This window comes from Wyeomyia smithii, chromosome 1 (assembly GCF_029784165.1).
Source record: "Wyeomyia smithii strain HCP4-BCI-WySm-NY-G18 chromosome 1, ASM2978416v1, whole genome shotgun sequence".
NCBI lineage: Eukaryota > Metazoa > Arthropoda > Insecta > Diptera > Culicidae > Wyeomyia > Wyeomyia smithii.
Window position 1 is genome coordinate 11,770,795 of NC_073694.1, and position 20,750 is coordinate 11,791,544.

Here is a 20,750-nt window from a genome sequence, read left to right on the forward strand (position 1 = left end):
TTAGTATAAACACCAAAAATTGTGATTTTTTCGAAAACTGATATATGATTACCCATGGCCTTAAACGGGAAAAGTGATTGAAATGAGGTCGATATCTCGTACCGTTTTTAAGTAATGGAGGAAAGCAATCCGCGTAGTAGTTTCTACGTCTATAAGGATCAGAGAGGCAGGCAGACAAATAGAACTGCATTTTTATATGATTAGATCGCTGATTTTACGTATTGAATTATTGGTTTACCATCTTCCATAGCAAAAAATTAATGAAAAAAAATTCCCGATTCCCTATTTTATCATACTAAACATCAACGAGAGGGCGATAAAATTGGATGATCACTGTATTAAAAAAGTCAGATTCGTAGTATAATCTTAGCACGGTTTATTTCGTAGATTGTAGACCATCACTTCAACTCAAGTCGCTTGAGGTAAAATGCGGCGACCGGCTTTTTCTTTTTGTTTGACACTTTTGTTTGACACTAAAGCCTAGCTTGCGAAACAGGTTTCTATTTTGTTCATTGGTTCGATATCATTCGAAAACCGCGGATACAGGCAAGGCCACACTTCCGATACTGTATAGAGTTCAGAATGGTTCGATACGTGTAACTTGAGACCCCAATGTGGTCATTCACCTCTGTCCAGCGACTCCTATCCCAACCTTCACGAGGTGCCGACCGGGATACGAGTAAACTTAGCGGAGATCGGGTAGCCAACCCCCGGTGGAAACTATGATCGTATACTGACTGGGAAGGTCGTACGCGGCTGCGTCTCCATTTTAGGGGCGGCGTTTAACAGCGTCTGATCCGGAGCGGGCGGCTGGATGATGGAATGCTGTATCCCGCCAGCTACACCTACGATGGCAGCCTCATCAGCAGGATGTAGGTATCGCAACTCTGGTAAGGTAGCATACCGAAACCTTTCTTCAACCACGCACAACGAAATTAGAAATACGGAACGGCTCAATCGGCAAAGACCTAGGCTACGAACACGGAAAAAGATTAAGGTAAACGATTGGAAACTGGATACTTGGAGCATCCGATCTCTCAATGAACCGGCGCGGGCTGGCTTGCTTGCTCGAGAACTACAGCGATTCAGGAGGTTCGGTGGCCAAATTTCGTAGAAAGGGAATTCCGTGCAGTAGACCCTATTGCACACACTTCCTTCAAGACCACATCTACTACAGTGGCGGAAGAGCAGCGGAACGGGGCGTCGGTTTCGTAGTGCTGGGAAATCAGGAAACAAGAGTCATCCTGTGGAGGCCCGTAACTGACAGTATATGCGTGTTGAGGATTAAGGGCAAATTCTTCAACTACAGTTTAATCAACACCTACTCACCGACAAACGACAAATCCGATGAAGTCAAAGGTGAGTTCTCTGACAAGCTTGAGCGAATCTATAGACTGTTCCGAAAATTATAAATACATCTTCTTTCTTGAATAAAACAAAAAATACAGGATTTTTCGGATCATTTTATTCTGAAATATAGATGATAAGTGTTTTCTTTCCAATTCAATTCAAGTTGGGATTATTTTTCGTAGAATACGCGAGTTCTCGAACTTTTCTCTTAACACTACTCACAAGCTTTTGCACAGTGTGTTCTCCGACCATTTTTACCACTTTAAGCCAATCTTTTTTAAATTTTTCAACATTGTCCGCTATTTCGACATATTTCCTCATCTTTGCCTTGGTCCCAAAAGTTTCAATAGGGCGAATTTCAGGGCAGTTTGGAGGATTCATTTCCTTTGGGACACATGTGACATTATTTGTTTTATACCACCCTAGTGCATCCTTAGAGTAATGGCAGGTAGCAAGATCGGGCCAAAAGATTGGAGGATTGTTATGCTGCTTAACCATGGGTAACAACCTTTTCTGCAAACACTCTTTCACGTAAATTTTACCATTCATTGTGTCATTCGTAATGAATGGACGAGATATTTTCCCACATTCACAAATGGCCTGCCAAACCATTACCTTCTTGCCGAATTTTTCGGTGTAAATGGCTTTCACTGGTCCAGGGACATCCTTTTCCTTCGGTGATGTATAAAATTGCGGTCCTGGCAGAGTCTTATAGCCCAGTCTTATGTAGGTTTCGTCATCCATGATAACACACCCCATTTTTTTGGTCAGAAGTTTGTCATAAAGCTTCCGAGCCGAGGATTTCGTTTTGGCTGCTTCTGCTTCCGACGGGTCTGCAGACCCATTCTTCCCTTGGCACGCATAACGTTACTCGCCGAGGTTCCAAGCTTTCTCGCCACATCTCGTACTGATACTGAAGGATGCCGCTTGTAGTATTCCTTAACCTTTTTGTCCATTGTGGGATCAACAGGCCCGGGTTTTCTACCACGTCTTGGGGCATCAGTAAATGTGCACTCTTCACAATACTTCCGCAATGCGGTTTGAACTGCTCCGACACTTATACCTTCTTCTCTGGCTAATTTTCTTATAGAAAGACCACTCACGGTGCCCCATTCGTGCACAATTCGCTTTCTTTGCTCGGGAGAAAGGCCACGCATTTTCAAAATTTCGCACTAAATGTTAGAAAAAATGACAGCATCTGTTTCTTTTGGATGTAAACAACATGACGCAGCCAACGTTTGGTTGAATACTGCACGTTATTTGAAATGACGGTTGATCGTAAGTGTATTTATAATTATCGGAACGGGTCTATATGACGAGTGCCCAAAGCACGACGTAAAAGTCGTCATCGGAAACGCAAACGCACAGGTTGGGAGGGAGGAATTCTTCCGTCCGATCATTGGAAGGCATAGCCTCCACTCGTCAACCAATGAAAACGGCCTGAGGCTGAAAAACTTTGCCGCGGCCAGAGGAATGGCCATATGTAGCTCCTATTTTCCACATTTGAATATTCGAAAACACACCTGGAGGCATCCGAATGGAAAAGCCTGCTCCCATATCGATCACGTACTGATTGACGGTCGGCACTTTTCGGATGTTACTGATGTTAGGACATTTCGGCGACCGAACATTGATTCTGATCATTATCTCGTCGTTTTTAAGATCCGCGCACGGTTGTCGAACGTGCTGAAATCTCGCACAGAGAGGACGACGCGTTTCAACATTCAGCGGTTGAATACGCCAGAGAGCTGGATCGACGAATCGCAGAACAGCAGAAGGAAGGAGTGTAAGACATAAATTAGCTGTGGAGCAGTATCCACGGTGCCATCGAAACGACTGCGAGAGAGGTGGTAGGTACGACGCGAGGAAGACAGTGTAACGGCTGGTTCGTTGCCGAGTTTCAGAGAGCGACAGATGAGAAGAACCGTGCCAGAGCCGCATGCTGACTGTGACTACGCGTGTAACGCGTTCCAGTAAAGTTCCAACTATGGCAACTGGTAGCGTAATTAATGGATATGTGATGGATTTCGTAATGGTACCACGTCCTCCGGCTGGCACCAGATCGAGGTGGTACCCGATGCAGGGGTCTCCGTCCCATAAAACCTGGCAGTCCTTTCAGTACGTTCCGAGTCCATTGCCTGGTGGGAATCAGGCAGGAGTAGGATCAGATGGTTGTTCCTGACTTTCGCCGGTCGGTGGAGTCATAGTTGCTCATAAGGCACTATGACTGCTTACCATAGCCATGACCTCACTGCTTCGGCATAGCCCACCATGGGACCACATAGGCGACTACTCCACCATGGACAGGAATGGCGGCTGGAAGGGGGACCCATTTAAAATAAAAATGATGAATCCAAAAACAAAAGAGACTGGTGCGGATGGGTTACCAAATCCCTTCGCACGAGGTGGCATCCATCGGTCTCCGCAGAAGAAGGCGGAGACGGATGCGGCGAAGTCTGAAGGTGGAAAACGGCGAATCCGTCTATGTCCACACCAGACATCTCGGTAGACGGTCCCTTGCTAGTCAAGGCCGTCGAAAGGTGCATGGACACGCGGCCAAGAGTGACGGCGTTGTCTGCACAACTCGACGCCATAATCGAGTTCTCGGCGAACAGGCGGAATATCGCTGGCGACCTGAAGCAGAGCCTCCTCCTGCTTCGGAGCACCATTGATGAAGCCAGAAAGGAGCACGAAGAACTCGTAGCTCGGATGAAGGCGGCCGAGAAAGCGGCCAGGACCAGGAGGGCGACTGCATCGAAAGAGGTGCAGACAGACGTCCCCTCGTTCGCGGCGGTCTGCTCTACGGGGCAGGTCGCTAAGCAAACGAGGCAGTTCCTGGGGTAAGCGGCCCCCGGGTACACCAAGAAACGGTTGGTCGTGCTACTCCCACGGGAGAACACACTAACCGGTTCAAGGTCCACCGGGTAAACGGCACAGGTGGAGGCTACGGGCAACCCTTGAACTACCGTAGAGGGTAGGAAGCGTCGAGAAGGTGCGACGCGCCAAGATGGCGGAGCAGCCAAAGGACCGAAATAGGTCAAAAAGGCGCGGAGTAGGGGTGATGCCCTCATACTCAAGACGGGCGGGTCCAAGTACTCAGAAGTCTTTAAGAAGATGAGGGGGGGGGAACCAGCTCAAGGTGCAAGTGCGGGCACTCACCTCACAGGTGACTTTCCAGCTTGAAAACCTGGACGAACTCACTGAGAAGTGCGACATTGCACAAGCCCTAAAAGCGAAGTACGGGGTGGAGGTGGCTAAGGAGTCAATCCGCCTCCGCAAAGGTCCGGTGGGGACCCAGATAGTTACCTTCCGACTACCGTCGGTGGACGCTAACCTGGCCCTGAAAGAAGGTAAGTTGATGGTCGGCTGGTCTGTATGTCCTCTGGGCATACTACAGCAACCAGACATTTGCTTCCAGTGCTGTGAGGGAGGACATAAGTCCTGGACCTGTAAGGGACCCGATAGGAGCCAGTTGTGCAAACGATGTGGAGGTGCAGGCCATAAAGCAGTCTGCAGTGGGGAGTCTTCCAAGTGTATGGTATGTTCCGGGAAACGGGACGCCAAACACTTTCGGGGAGACCCCAGGTGCCCAGCCGGTAAGCCGGCTGTGAAACCACGGGCGTAAGGGTGACGCAACTGAACCTGAACCATTGCTTCGCGGCTCACCAGCCGCTACATCAAGCAGCCACTGAGTCGTTGTCGGACATCGCCATCATATCGGACCACTACCGCATCCCTCCCGGAAACGGTAACTGGGTTGCGGATAGGTCCAGTATGGCGGCCATACGTACGACGAGCAAGTTCCCGGTTCAGGAGGTTGTCTCAACCACAGAAGAAGGGTACGCAGTTGCTATGCTCCGCCACGTTGGTCTCCGCCACGAAAGGCCGAGAAAGCGGCCAGGACCAGGAGGGTAATGTTAATATTAGTTTGAAATAAAGTACATTTGATAAGCAAGGTTGCTTATTTAATTTTTGGGTGCTTTTTCGCTGCATGCCGATAGCTCGCTTCATAAGTACAATTTAGAAAAACGATTTATAACAAACTTGTAGTTCCTTAATAGTACTACAAGTTTGTCTAATAGTGTAATGCTCTAACTCTTCACTTGGCTTGGCTGCTTTCAAATGAATATCGAGTTTTTCTGCACTGATAGACGACGAGCGACGAGCAAAAAGGAGATCGTAGCAAGCTGCGACCGCGAGTAAATGTAAAAAGATTTCGCTTGTGATTTTTTTGTGTCAATTCGCGTTTTGCCTTTCTCCTAGAAAGGTATAGCAATCACTTGCAAAACCGAAAGTATAAAAGTGCTCCAAAGGGCCGAATGGCATATATCACTCGACTCAGCTCGACGAGCTGAGCATTTTCTGTATGTGTGTGTGTGTGTATGTGCAGATTTTTATTCTCACTCACTTTTCTCAGAGATGGCTGGACCGATTTTCATGAAATTAATTGCAAATGAAAGGTCTTGTTGTCCCATAAGACCCTATTAAATTTTATTGTAATCGGATTTTTAGTTTTGAGGTTATGTTTCAAAATGTAAAAATCATGACACATCATTATCTCGAAAACTACACAACCGATTTGAACAAAATTGATTTCTAATGAACGGGCCTAAAATACCCTTAACTTTTGAATTTCATAAAGATTGAACCTGTGGTTCAAAAGTTATGACAAGAAACGTGTTTTGAAGAGTACTTAATCTCACTCATGTTTCTCAGAGATGGCTGGACCGATTTTCATAAAATCAGTGTTAAATGGAAGGTCTAGTTGCCCCATAAGACCCTATTGATTTGTTTTGCAATCGGACTGTTGCTTTTCCTGTTATGTTAAAAAATTTGAAATCCAGCTATGAAGAGGAACATATTCCGAAGACTACATGAACTCACACAATTTTCTCAGAGATGGTTGACCCTATTGAATTTTACTGTAATCGGACTGTAACTTCGTCTGTAATGTACCAAAATGTGAAAATCACGAAAGTTCATTATCAATATTATTATCAGATGAGCGGGCTTGTTAAGGGTTAACTGATGAATTATGATTGAACACGTGGTTTCAAAGTTTGGCTGCCCTTCACGTTCCCATTTCATTTGATTATAATCGAACTTAAGCAAACGTTATGTATTAAATTGTTAATAAAACAACGAAAGTCTTTTATCTCAAAGATTACATGACTTATTTGAACATAACTAAAGTCATACGAGTCATCTTTCGAACTTACAAATAACAAACTTCATAACAATTTGATATGTGACTCAAAAGTTATGGAAAAAACAGAAATTTAAAGACTATTTAAAACTATACCTGCTTTGATCGATATATGTGGCCTCAACATAGTTTAAATGTGGTATCGTACTATTTGAACGTTCCAAATTCTTTGATTCCTTGCGATGTGTTTAAAGTCAGCAAATGCACGACGAGTCGGCCATAGATTATGATCAAAGTCAAATTACAAATCCTTTGAAATGATTGGTTTTATCTAAATGACAACATCCTCTACTTTTGGCTTTTGTATATCGCCTTAATTCTGAATATATATTCATATTGGGTGGTATTCGGTTATTTTCAGCAGATTTTCTGGTATCAATCTGACACCGGAAATACCAATATTGGGAGGTATTTTGTTATTTTGGTTGTTTTCCACAAACTAAAAGTGGTCGTCTTTAAATTCAAAATGGTGTCAAGGGTCAATGTTTGGTGTCTATGCATCATCTCGATTACGGAAATATCCATATTGAGTATTATTCGGTCATTTTCGACTGTTTCCTAGAAGTTGCCATTTAGCAATTCAAAATGGTGCCTGAGGTCAATTGTTAGCTCATTGCATCATTCTGGTTCCAGAGATACTCATATTGGATGGTATTTGGTTATTTTAGGCTGTTTTTCACAAACCGGAAGTCGCCCTCTTGGATTTCAAAATGGTATTTAAGATAATTTCTGGCCTCTGAGCGTCATTCTGGTTGAATTTTTTTAAAGGTAACAAATATGTCCATAATGGTTCGACACCCCTCTCTCTTCTGGAAGCACATTTTCCTGGGAAACAGCCGAAAATGATCGAATAACACCCAATACCGCAAGTCGCCATCTTAGAATTCAAAATAGTATCTGTGGTAGATTTTAGCTCCTGTGTATCATTCTGGATCCGGATATTGTTATATTGGGTGGAAATCGGCAATTTTGGCTGTTTTCCAGAAACCGGAAGTTGCCATCTTACAATCCAAAATGTTGCCTGAGGTCGATTATGGAACATATTTGTTACTTCTAAAAACATTCACCTGCCAAATTTGGTGCCATTTAGTTGGTTAGCTCTCGAGATATGCAGAAGTTTGTGTTTCATTTGTATGGGACCCCTCCCTTCCAAAAGAAGGAGGGGTGTCAAAACATTATGGACATATTTTTTACCACTAAAAACATTTACCTGCCAATTTTGGTTCCATTTAATTGATTAGTTCTCGAGATGTGCAGAAATTTGGGTTTCATTTGTATGGAACCCCTCCTTTCCAGAAAAGGGAGGGGCGTTCAACTATTATGGACATATTTGTTACCTCTTAAAACATCCACGTGCCAAATTCGGTTTCATTTGCTTGGTTTGTTCTTGAGTTGTGCAGAAATTTATGTTTTATTTGTATGGGACCCCTCCCTTCCAGGAGAGGGAGAAGTCTCAAACTATCATAGGAACCTTTATCGGCACCAAAAACCCCTACATACTAATTTTCACGTTGATCGGTTTGGTAGTTTTCGAGCCTATATAAATCAGACAGACCGGAGTGCATTTTTATATGTATAGATTGCAACATCAATATTTTAGAACCTAAAGAGTGAATATACATTTATTGGATTGAAGCGTTCATGTAAATCTATTTTTACAAATAAAAGTTTGAATGAGAAAGGCTGGGTCTGACCGCTAGGTGGATTAATTTAGATTTTTTTGACGTGAAATTTCGGTTTCCGAAAATTTTTTTTTGATGCCAAATGACTTAAAAACGCATGAAACGTCGAGAATTGGTGTCATCTGAAAAACTTATTTTTTTGCGAAAATCGACTCTCTGGGACTTAGTCATTTTTTCAATTGTGGAAGGTGGAGTTTAAAAAAATTGGAATTTATTTAATGAATTTGATCGCTAGTCTTTCGAAATAGCCTATATAATGATGTACACTATAACTTGCATCGAATACATTATGTTACATTAGGGTGGTTCATTTATTCGACATAGGGTGGTTCATGTGTAAAAATGAGTATAAAATGAAAAAAATCACTTTTCTCTGAATACCAATAGAAAAATTCCTGAAAATATAATATTTGTTATATCATTGTCGTTAGGGTGGCAATGTTGAATTGGAAAAAATACCATGTGAAATGGCAAGATACAGTCATACCTCGATATAAGGCAACTTTATTTTTATTTTCGTTACGTTACTCAAAGATGCGCGAAACCCTATTTTCCATAACCTATCAGTATTTTTAAACCTTTCTTATGCCCATTTAGAAATATTTTCAGGAGCAAAAATAAATATTTTTTTTAATTGATACAAGAGGGCACTCAAAGATGCGCGGACACCTATTTCCCATCATCTATTAGTATTTTTGCACCTTTCTTACGACCATTTAGAGAAAATTTTAACAAGCAAAAAAAATTTTTTTATCGATGCAAGACTGTGAATTGTTACTGAAGAATGCGTGAAAACCTATTTCCCTTCACCTATTAGTATTTTTAAATCTTCCTTATGCTCATTTTGGACAATTTTCGTATCGGTTTTATTGGTTTCAAAACTTACTACAAACATTTTTTGGAGCAATTTATAGCCCGAAAACAGTTACTGTATCATTTATTTTCCATTTCAATACATTTTAAAACGTTACATTATATCGAGGTAAAAATTACGTTATATCGAGTTACGTTATTTCGAGGTTGCCTTATATCGAGGTTGCCTTATATCGAAGTATGACTGTATTACAAAAAAAAAAAAAAATAACAAAATGTTTCAAAAAAGTACTCTGTGCAAAAATAAAATTATCTCAACCGAAATTAAGATTGTGTCTCGCGGGAAATGTTGAATGCTTTCATGTCATTTGCAAAATCACACACGGGAGGTACATGGAATTTTAATATTTGAAAAATGTTTTCGATTCCAAGTGTCTTAAAAGTACATGAAACGGTGGAAACTGATGAAATATTTTTTTTTTATTTTGTTTAAAATTTCTACTCTCTAGGACACTTGTACTTGTTCTTTCAAATGTTGTACCAGACAATTTATTCGTTTTATTCACCACAATAATATTCTTTGCCGCTGGCCATCAGCCAAAAAATTTTTTTTTTCGTTGTTTCATAATATTTTTCCTTTATTGCTATAACATTCAAGTGTCTAAATCTAAAATTTGGGCGCAATATCATAAAATTTGAATTTTTTTATGACTTTTCAAAGCTTGGCGAACTGCCGTTTTTTGTTTTTTTTTTGTGGTCAAAGATCATATAATTCTATAAAAAAGGAAAAAAGTGCCAAAAAATATTTAAATTTGAGTTTCGTGTTTTATGGACGGCCCCAAAGAAAAAATGGATGCCAAATTCGTGTTCAGCCCCCAAAAATTATGTCAATACCAAGTTTTTGTCGCATTTATCGACACTTTTTTTGCTTGGCCAGCCTTTGTATGGAGTCGCCCCACTGTGCAGTGCTCTGGCTTATATAATCGGACAGCAGACTGTATCGATGTTGTTCAGTGATAATGAGAGTATAGGGATCGCAATCAGATACGCAACACAATTGACTCGTTGTTTCTAGGTTTGCGTCGTTTTGACAGTTCGACCATACATTTTCTGTCAGGTTTACATCATCAAAACGTGAACGTGCCCTTGGCTGGAACTTTACATAGACGTTTTTATAGGCAAAAGATGCCATTTTGTGCTATTAGTTAAATTTTTTGAAACACAGTTTATTTTTGAAAAATGCTATTTCGGATAGGTATTGATGGTTACAAATATTTTTAAAGCCAATACGGTTCGATAGAGCGGGGTGACGTCTTCGGCAAAGTTGTAGATAATAGTTTTGTCTGTCAAAAAAATATACATATACTCTAAAAACAAATTATTATTTTTTTGAAACAGCCAAAACAGCCCATTTGAAAAAAAACCGATTTTTTTTATAAAAACTACGAAAGATTACCTGAACAACGAAACCAGTCATGGAGAATTTAGAAAAAAATGTTATAATTTATTTTAAATTTATTATTTTTCACAGGGTACATTTTTTTGGAAGAACAAAGTTATTATTTACAACTTTGCCAGATACACTATGCCAATCAAATAAACCGTTTTGACTGTAAAAATATTCTTAATTCCGAGTGCTCTATTGGAAAATAAAAATATGTCTACAGTCGAAACGGTTTGTTTGATTGGCATAGAGTCTTCGGCAAAGTTATAGATGATATTTTGTCCTTCCAAGGAAAAACAGGCCTTTAAAAAAAATAATTGAAAAAATATTTTTTTTTAAAAGAAAAAATTTTTTTTTCAAAAAATGAAAAGTTTTTTTTTCTTGATTTCTAAATGATCGGACTGGTTTCATTGTTTTGGTAATCTTTTGTAGGTTTGATTAGAAAAATCAGAATTTTAAAAAATGAGCTCTTTTAAATAATTAATTTTTAATTTTTTTTTCTAACTTTTTTTTTGAATAAATAATTTGTGTATTTTTTTTGGAAAGACAGAATTATTATCTACAACTTTGTCGAAGACGCCACACCAATCAAACGAACCGAAGTGCTTTTTTATTTTATACTCATTTTTCACAATATTCTGAACCACCCTATGCCGGATAAATGAACCACCCTAATGAAACATAATGTATTCGATGCTATTTATAAAGTATATCATTATACAGGCTATTTCGAGAGACTAGTGATCAATTTCAAAAGATAAATCCCAAACATTTTGAACTCCGACTTTCACAATTAAAAAAACGACTAAAGCCAGTAGTACACGCTTTATCTAATGGTCAAATATTTGACCTTCTGACATAATGCTCAAATTTATTTGACATCATGGTTGTTGTTTGCCCGTGTTTGCCCCATGTTAAAATTGGAGAGTGACAAATAATTATTTTTGACCAAATTTTTATCTGTCAAAAAGTGACAAATATTTGACGCTCGGTCAAAGAGTGTACTATATAGGCTTAAGTCCCAGAGAGTCGATTTTTGCAATAAAAAATTTTCAGATGACACCAATTCTCGATGTTTAATGCGTTTTTAAGTCATTTGGCATCAAAAAAAAAAAATGATGTAAAAATTCCCATCAGCCGCAAAACGACCACAAAGTAGAACGCAAAGATGGCAACAAAATTAACATTACATTTGGTGCACCCTTCCACTCGGGAAGCCAGCTCCTATCAGACCCGATTTGTGTTTTGCGGCAGTTACGCAGATACAGTTGCTCTCCATTTGGGCAGTTCCGTGTTGTCGCTGTTACGTACTAACTTTTCGCCTTTTTTTCTCTTCTCTTCTAGGTGGAATGCGTCCAGTGGACTTTCGACGCAGCCGTCACCGGGGACGAGAACGGAGGTGCCGGTGAGCTGCGTCACTTGGCGGAGTTTCTAGCGAACAAAAAGTTCGATATGGTAATCAATCTGCCGATGAGGGGTGGCGGAGCGAGACGGGTTAGTTCCTTTATGACCCACGGATACAGAACCAGACGCCTGGCGGTGGATTATTCGATTCCACTCGTGACGGATGTAAAGTGTACGAAACTTCTGGTGGAGGCTATGAACCGAATCGGTCGAGCTCCATCGATGAAAACCCACACGGATTGTATGTCCTCTCGGGCGATGGTGAAACTGCCGGGATTTATCGATGTGCACGTCCATCTGCGGGAACCGGGTGCAACCTACAAGGAAGATTTCGACTCCGGCACGGCAGCGGCTTTGGCAGGTGGAGTCACTCTGGTGTGTGCCATGCCTAACACCACTCCGCCGATCGTCGATCGGCAATCATTCCAATTGGTGCAGGACCTAGCCCAGAAGGGAGCACGCTGTGATTATGCTCTGTTTGTTGGAGCTTCTTCATCAAATTTCACCACTATCAATGAATTGGCACCTCAAGCGGCTGCCCTGAAAATGTACCTCAATGAAACCTTCACCACCCTCAAGCTGACCGATATGCTAATCTGGCAAAAGCATTTGTCTAATTGGCCCAAGCGGGCGCCACTGTGCGTTCATGCGGAACGCCAATCCACAGCCGCCATCATTCTGCTAGCTTCCCTCGTGGATCGGCCAATTCACATCTGTCACGTGGCTCGGAAAGAGGAAATCCTTATCATCAAGGCAGCCAAAGAACGTGGCATCAAAATCACCTGCGAAGTTTGTCCCCATCATTTGTTCCTTTCCACTGCGGATCTCGATCGAATCGGCCGTGGAAGAGGAGAAGTCCGCCCAGTTCTTTGCAGTCCCGAGGATCAGCAAGCTCTGTGGGAGAATCTGGACGTCATCGACGTATTCGCGACAGATCATGCACCGCATACACGTGAAGAGAAAGAATCCGCCAACCCACCGCCCGGCTTCCCAGGACTAGAAACGATCCTGCCGCTGTTGCTGAATGCCGTCAACGAAGGTCGTCTTACGGTGGAAGAACTGATTGCGAAATTCTACAAAAACCCCAAACGAATCTTCAGCCTGCCGGAGCAACCTAACACGTACGTTGAGGTGGACTTCAACGAGGAGTGGACCATTGCCGACTGTCCGCCGCAATCGAAGGCCCGCTGGACTCCGTTTGCCGGCACGAAGGTAAAGGGTCGCGTTCATCGAGTGGTGCTCCGAGGGGAGACCGCTTTCGTCGATGGGGTTGTTCTCGTCAATCCGGGCTACGGTCAGAATGTGCGCGAGTGGCCCCTAAAGAAACCGACGGTGGCACCATCGGTGGCAAAGATCAACACCTCGCTGGATGGGTTGGATTTACTGTCGATTACCAAATCTTTGGATAATTCCCGACAGGGGTTGGACTTCTGGGATGCGGATGGTACTACGAACGATGTTTTCGCTAAGCTACTAGCCACCGCTGGGACCGGTGCTGCGGAATCGAACAAGCTTGGGGTGCACTTCGGGGATCCTATGATGCGTGCCATTTCACCGCTGCCGAGAATTCGCTGCGATTCTACCAGCACCTATGGAAAGGAGGCTCATTCGATGGCTGCTGTCGCGTCTACTGGGGTGCCTCGGGAGAAATATCTTGCGGGGAAGCACATTCTTAGTGTCGAAATGTTCAGCAAGGAGCAGTTGAATGAGATTTTCAACATCGCTCAAACGATGCGCGGACGGGTGACGAAGGATCGTCCTCTGGACGATCTGTTGCGCGGGAAGGTGATGGCGTCGGTGTTCTACGAAGTTAGCACCAGAACCAGCTGCAGTTTCTCGGCCGCTATGCAGCGGCTGGGTGGACGAGTGATTTATATGGATGAAACAAGCTCTTCGGTGAAAAAGGGTGAAACATTGGAAGACAGCATTTTGGTGATGGCGGGATATTCGGATGTGGTTGTGCTGCGACATCCGGAACCGGGAGCCGTTTCGGTAAGTACTTATCACGTTTCAACAAAAAGCCTCATTGGATGAAATGTTTGATTTATTTTCATGCATAGAGAGCGGCTCATCACTGCCGGAAGCCGCTGATTAACGCCGGTGATGGAATTGGCGAGCATCCGACCCAAGCGCTGCTGGATATTTTCACCATCCGGGAGGAGATCGGTACCGTGAACGGATTGACGATTACGATGGTCGGTGATTTAAAGCACGGACGGACCGTTCATTCACTGGCGCGGCTTCTCACCCTGTACAACGTTAATCTGCGCTACGTCAGTCCGAAGAATCTCGGCATGCCGGACAAGATCTGCAAGTTTGTGGAGTCCAAGGGTATCACGCAAAAGGTTGGTTGATCTTTTTTGAATCTATTTTTATAGCTTAGCATCAGGCTAATGACGGTTAGAAAATAATTTGAGCTCCTTTTCTGTTGCGAATAATTTAAAGACGTGTGTAAAATTCATTAAGTTCAAAAATCTCATAAAAACTTATATATAATAAGCAAAAAATGAATCCATCGCTCCATATCTGGCATTTTTGGTTAAATATCACTGTTTTTAGATCTACGATAACTTGGAAGCCGCCATCGCCGAAACGGACGTTCTCTACATGACCAGAATTCAAAAGGAGCGTTTCAGTTCCGAGGAGGAGTACAAGCAGGTTAGTATGAAATGTTAGAAAACAAATTAAAACTGTAAAATGACGGTCTAACGTTTTTTTTTTTTCTAGTGCTGCGGTCAGCTGGTGCTGACCCCGCAGATCATGACTCGCGCCAAGCGTCGCATGATTGTGATGCACCCGCTACCGCGGGTGTTCGAGATCAGCAAGGAAATCGACATCGACCCGAGGGCAGCCTACTTCCGCCAGGCTGAGTATGGTATGTACGTTCGGATGGCCATTCTTGCCATGGTGCTCGGTAAGTGTTGATCTGCGCTTGGTTGGCAGTCATCATCCGAGTTTCGGCTTACAAAGGTTAGCATTTTTTTTCCTACTTTTATTATTCCAATAAGGATTCTTAGAACCAACATTTACAAAACTATCTCGCCATACAAAATATACACGTTACACTACTATTGTCTAGAATAGCTAGACCTGATAAGCCCTACGTCTAATTGCTAGTTAGAACATAAAAGAAGTTCAGATACAGATAAATAATACACTGTTCAGTCTGCGAGATCCGACACCGACTCCGACACGATTTTTTTTTTTTCTAGATTTGCGTCACCACGTCCGTGCAGACGGTCGCCGTCGAACTTCGATGGCTGCTGCGAGAATCCAGTCGGCCCGAGACGGAGAACACCTCCGAATCGGACAGTTTACCACTGGCGATCGCTTTCAGATTGTCAGCCAGTTGTCTGTGAGTGGGTAGAAAAGTTTAATTGTAACATTTTTAGTATGCGAAAAAGAAACCGGTTACCGTTTTCTCCGACTGATGTACGCTATCAGTGTGATTAGAATGATACAGGCGGCCAGAATTCCCATACCGACTGCGGCGAGTGTGATCTCCGGGTGCGCTTCTCCGTCCATCGATACCATGGGAACTGTTGTGGGAGAGAGAGAGAGCGGAAAATTAGAACGTTGCAAGTGTTTTATTTTTGTTTCAAGCTAGTATTTTTCGTTTCTCAGCAAAGCTGTAGATAATAATTTTGTCTTTCCGGAAAAACCCGCAGAGAAAAATATTTTGACGTAGGACTACGTCTAACCGCACTATATCGAGATACATTCTGTGGAAACTTAAACGAAGGTGTAACGTCGGAATGAAAGATTTCAAACGTTAATACTGATGTAACCACACGATGGATCACAATAATCAATGTGTCGTTGGATTGATAAAATGATGGACAATTTTGTGATTCTTCAGATATCATTATCATTTCATTGTGAAACAGTGAAAATTTCATAGGAGTTTCAAGGTCGAATTTTCACGAACAATGTACCAATCACATCCGAGCACGCCTGACACAGACTTCATGCGTAGACACTAAAGGTGCCGCCATACGGACGCTAATTCCCTTAGTTTCTAAGTCATAGTAAAAAGCATTTTTTTCATCATGACGCGGGATTGTACTGTCAAAAGCTTTAACATAGAGACCCTTAACTACTCCGGCATGCCCGAATAGTTCATAGCCTACTATTCAGTGATGACAAAATGCTTTTTACAATGTGTGTGTGTGTGGAACCTATCTCTCTCCCACTGTCTGGCAGTGATAATGTGAAACGAAGACAGCTGCAGTAGAATTTCATTTCTGCAACATTCTTTGTTTCGGGATCAAGAAGGTGCTAGCTCTACCGATTTTCCAAAGATCCATGACAGAATGACTGAGTACTTGCAGCGCATTCCGAAATCTTTTTCCCGTCGGTAAGCCCCGCCCGACAGCAATATCAGAGCCATTGGGATTCTGATATTGTTTTCAGACTTTCGATTTATTTGATGTTGCTTCCGTATCAAAAAAAAATGGACCCGTATATAATAATATTAAAAATGATGTTTGTATGGCAGTACATGAAAAATTTATCCAGTTTTTATAGCATCGGAATATCCATCGCACTGTTTCCGTCATCTTTGTTCCAAAATCTGAGAATGTAAACATAATGTTAACTGAAATATAGCAGTAACCGGATTCTTTTCATGTATTATTCATGTATAAGCATTCCATTATGAACAGAAAAATCTTCATTTCATTTTGACGAAATGACGAAAGTTTCGAAAAAGGATCACTCAACCACTGAGCGAAATTATTAAATAAATGTTTTTGTAAATATAAACACAATGCACTTATCTTATACATCGAGTCAGCATTCAGCACATAAAGCATTCCGTTACTTTTGAAACGGTTAATAAAATCGTTCTCACAAAAAAAAATTTCAAAAGTCGGCATCACAGTTTATAGCGAAACGTTTTCAAACAAGATTTTGTCCAATTGGAACACTTTCATAGTGGAACTATATAACAACTGTCAGCCTGAGTGAGCAATTAGAACACAATCACTCAAAACTCCATTGATCGCTGGACCTGAGATAAACAAGTGAGACGGACAACAATTCTAATGGAATAAGTATCACTTAGCTTCTGGTCTTCGGATGTTGAATTGAACGCCTTTTCTCTGGTATAAAACGATTTCTTTTCTACCAGAGCACCTCACTACCACATGCTCACTCTCGTTCTCGTACGAACCGTCACTAAGGCTATTGACATACTGAGGCGTCAAATGAAGCGAAGCAAGAAGCGTCGCAAAAGCGTCCGAGCTACTTCTTCGAACGTCTATATGAAACGCTCAAACCGGTCATACTCAAGCGGCAACGACGCGTCGGTAGAGGCGGCGAAACAGAACGAGTAGTGTTTTGACGCGCGTATACTTACGCGGTAATACCTTGTTTAGACAAAATCTTCTTCGCGAGGTGCTTTACATTTGCTTTGTTTTGGTTTGGTAATTGTAAAAAAGCAAATAGAATACATTTTCGGTTAACAAAATATTAAAATGTATAAAAAATGTTAGTGCAGTAATACCATGTTCAGACTAAACCTGATATCGCCAGGTGCTTTTTATTCGTTTTATTTTGGTCTTAAATACAGATAATATCGGGAAAAATTTTCAGGTCGTCAGAAAAATAACACTGGTATTTTTGATTGATATTGCATGCCTAACATACTGAACAGATATCATAAACTAGTTGAACGTTACTTGGGGTCAGCGGGTTTAAAATTTAGAATAATTTCTTATATTTTTTACTACGTCTGTAGCGCAACTGACTTCAGAAATATTATTTTACTTCATAAAAAAATCTCTATGTTTACTAAAAACGTGATTTACTGTGCTTGAAGCAGCAAACAAATCTTCAATGGAAGAATTCATATTTCCTTTAAACGAATCCGATGCTGGAATCTAGGAATATGACAACACAACGCATTTGCATCGCTCGCTCCAGTCGCTCCAGTATGTCATAAGAAGCTTCACTCAACGCTTCTGTTTATTCCGCTTCTCAAACGCTCAACGCTTCGCTTAATTTGACGCCTCAGTATGTCAGTAGCCTAAGAGCAAGCCCACCAGTGACTAAATTGAAGTTTCTAAAGCTAGTTTGGCAACTCCCACCATAACGCGGCAACCGCACCGGGCGTTGCTATGTTGGTTTGGGAAATAACAATCCTCACCTCGGGTAGTAGCGAGTTATTAAATTTGGCAACGCGATAGCAACGAGCCGAATCGTAGCTATTTGATGAAATGTCAAACTGTTGTTTTTTTGTGCTCGATAGTGAATGTTCGTAATAATATTACGAAAATGATGAGTGTTTCGAATGCGGACTCAATTGGTCGGCTTCGGAAGACGAAGCGTTTTGCCTCGCTTGTTAAACACGTCGTAGGACGCAAGTGTCGGCGTGAACCACTACTCAATTTTATTTCCGATTGACCTGAAATTTTGGACAGGGTGTTTTTTGGGGCAGGTAAACATTTTGTATAGGTTTTTTTTGAGATGACCATTTTGGTTGGCATTTTGGTCTGCAACCTACACGATGCAGAAAGCTCATATTCTCACAAGATTGGCCGATATTATTCAATAAACCTGGAAGGTTTGAGCAAATCTGCTCGGGAGTATTACCAACTATTTCCTCGTTTCGTTCGATCGTTTTATAAAAAAACATTTTCTCCTTTACCGCTGTTTCAATCTTCAAAAATAACCTAAGATGCGTTCGAATGCGGTGTTGGAAATGGTCATCGGTATAGACCGGTGTTTCCGATAAAAACATTGTTAAAACGCTGGATGGCACCTTCCTCCGCATGGCGGTCAATATTTGGCTATTTACTAGGCTGAGAGCCGCCCCGAATCTTTCCAAAAACCATTTTCCTTATCGCGTATAAGGAAATTTGTTCTGCGAAATCATTTTCTCCATCACTAGAATCAACCAAATACTCGAAAACAATTTACGCGTTCTATATTTAAGTTTTTTTTTGGCGGCAAATTTTCAAATATTAATAGCAAACTGTGGGAACCGAGACAGCATGAAATACAGGATACAACTAATGACAGTTCGCCAGCTTTCAGTAGAGTAGTCATTTGAGCCAACGTTGCGGGACGTGCCCAGTTTTACGGAATTACTTTAAATAATCATATAAGGATGAAAAAATTTATGTACGCACAAGTAAACAAAACCTGCAAAAGAATTATGTTATCGATAACTTGGGAAAACGGAAACAAAGTTAAAACAAAGTTTCATGAAATGGAGGGAACATTTTATGAAGTAGACAGAGCGTAGCTCATTCCGGAAACGATTTACTGACGGATAAGTTGGTTATTACTAAATCCGAAAAAGATATGCGAAATACATCACAAACAAACATTTTGCCAACGCTGGCTAGTGACGGTCTCCAGAAATTGGCAACTGCCGGTGTGAAAAAGAAAAAGTGGAATTGGTAATCTCCATTAGCAACGACCGGTGCGAAAATCGGTTGCTATCCAAAATAGCAACGGCCAGCGTTGTGAAAATAGCAACTCAAATGGCAACTCACCGGTGCGCTTGCTCTAAGCAGCGAGAGAAACGAGCAAAAACAACCGAAGCCGAAAAAAATACACATCTTTAAATCAAATTTTCACTTGTAGGCCAGCTTGTTTTGAATGAATTTCATACATTTCACACGCGCCGCCCTGAGCTGTAAAAGCCTACACAAATTTCACAAACAATTAACACAAAAATCATTCGAAAATCGCTAAACAATGAAACGAGTAAAAAGTACGTTGCAGCCGTCCGGTACTGTGCTGCCAGATCATGACAAAATGCTTTTTACAATATGACAAAAATGAAATTAGTTCGTAAAGTAAATCTAGCCAACGGAGCTCTTCCGTGATACGCGTTCGGAGTCTAGCCACCGACTGAGGTGTCTCATCGCTTGCGCCGCTGTAGATATAATAAATCATTATACACTGTGTGCGTGAAGAGATCACTCTCTCAGTTATAAAAAATAAACTCCCACCGGGCAGTGTGTGCAGTTCATCGTTGGCGTGCTGAGATACGGGAACACAATAGTAGAGGGTGATTCGACTTTGGTTTAGAACTATTTATACCTTTCTCAGTAGTTTAATTGGCCAAAACACCTTGCCGGAGACAACGGAGATTGCGGGTTCGAGTCCCGCCTGGACGAGGGAAAAATTTTTCTAAGCCTAAAAGTCACACCTTCTATTCCCGTTCATTTTCGCATCCTCGCAAACTGCATACATTGCCCGCTTTACTAAAACTTAAAATGTAAGTCATATGACAAAAATGAAATTAGTTCGTAAAGTAAACATATGACTTTCAAATATGGTATCTTTGTTGTTCTTTGGTATCTTGAAACTGATTAAATTTTTTTCTGATTGATTCTGTATACTGATAAAATGTTTAAATTGACCTGAATTGAACATGTTCATAAAATTCTATGTCAATTTTAAATTTTCTGTGAATATATATATTTTCTACTAAAAACTGTAATTCGTTATCGATATTTTTTCCATGAGCTTGTAACTGCAGGAAAAAAAAAGTGACATCTTTACCGCTTTGTGATCGGTGAGTAATCCATCTTTCACAATATAATAAAATAGATATGGAAGGAAGTTTAATTTCTACTGAATCGTACTAAATTTATTATTTTATAGAAGGTTGCCTTTTCGCGTATTAGGGAAAATTGACTGTATTGGAATGAAAGATATTCATCAATGTTAAAAAAAATATTTTTTCTTCCAAAAGAGAGTACTGCAAATAAATAATCAAAATACAGACCCCATGAACTAGTTTTAGTTCCAAGTCGTTTGAGGTGTCGCTTGATGAATTACGGCTGACGACCTAGATACTTGATATCATCACCCGAGTAATTAGAAACATAGT

General features: G+C 41.4%; 2 protein-coding genes across 3 annotated transcripts in view; one reads left to right on the forward strand and one right to left on the reverse strand.

The window, feature by feature from the left end:
* LOC129717457 (CAD protein) overlaps nt 1-14,996 on the forward strand; it is a 107,199-nt gene extending 92,203 nt beyond the window's left edge. Inside the window, exons 5-8 of the mRNA XM_055667357.1 lie at nt 11,840-13,891; nt 13,960-14,244; nt 14,459-14,557; nt 14,627-14,996. Of these exons, the coding sequence (XP_055523332.1) occupies nt 11,840-13,891; nt 13,960-14,244; nt 14,459-14,557; nt 14,627-14,824 (2,634 nt within the window). The 3' untranslated portion in view covers nt 14,825-14,996. The remainder of the gene's footprint in view (nt 1-11,839; nt 13,892-13,959; nt 14,245-14,458; nt 14,558-14,626) is intronic.
* The window catches only part of LOC129717469 (uncharacterized), a 149,954-nt gene continuing 144,092 nt past the window's right edge, over nt 14,889-20,750 (reverse strand). For both annotated transcript variants that reach the window (XM_055667380.1, XM_055667378.1), the window contains exons 4-5: nt 15,315-15,438; nt 14,889-15,252 (exon numbers count right to left, since the gene is read on the reverse strand). In XM_055667380.1, the coding sequence (XP_055523355.1) occupies nt 15,108-15,252; nt 15,315-15,438 (269 nt within the window). In that variant the 3' untranslated portion in view covers nt 14,889-15,107. The remainder of the gene's footprint in view (nt 15,253-15,314; nt 15,439-20,750) is intronic.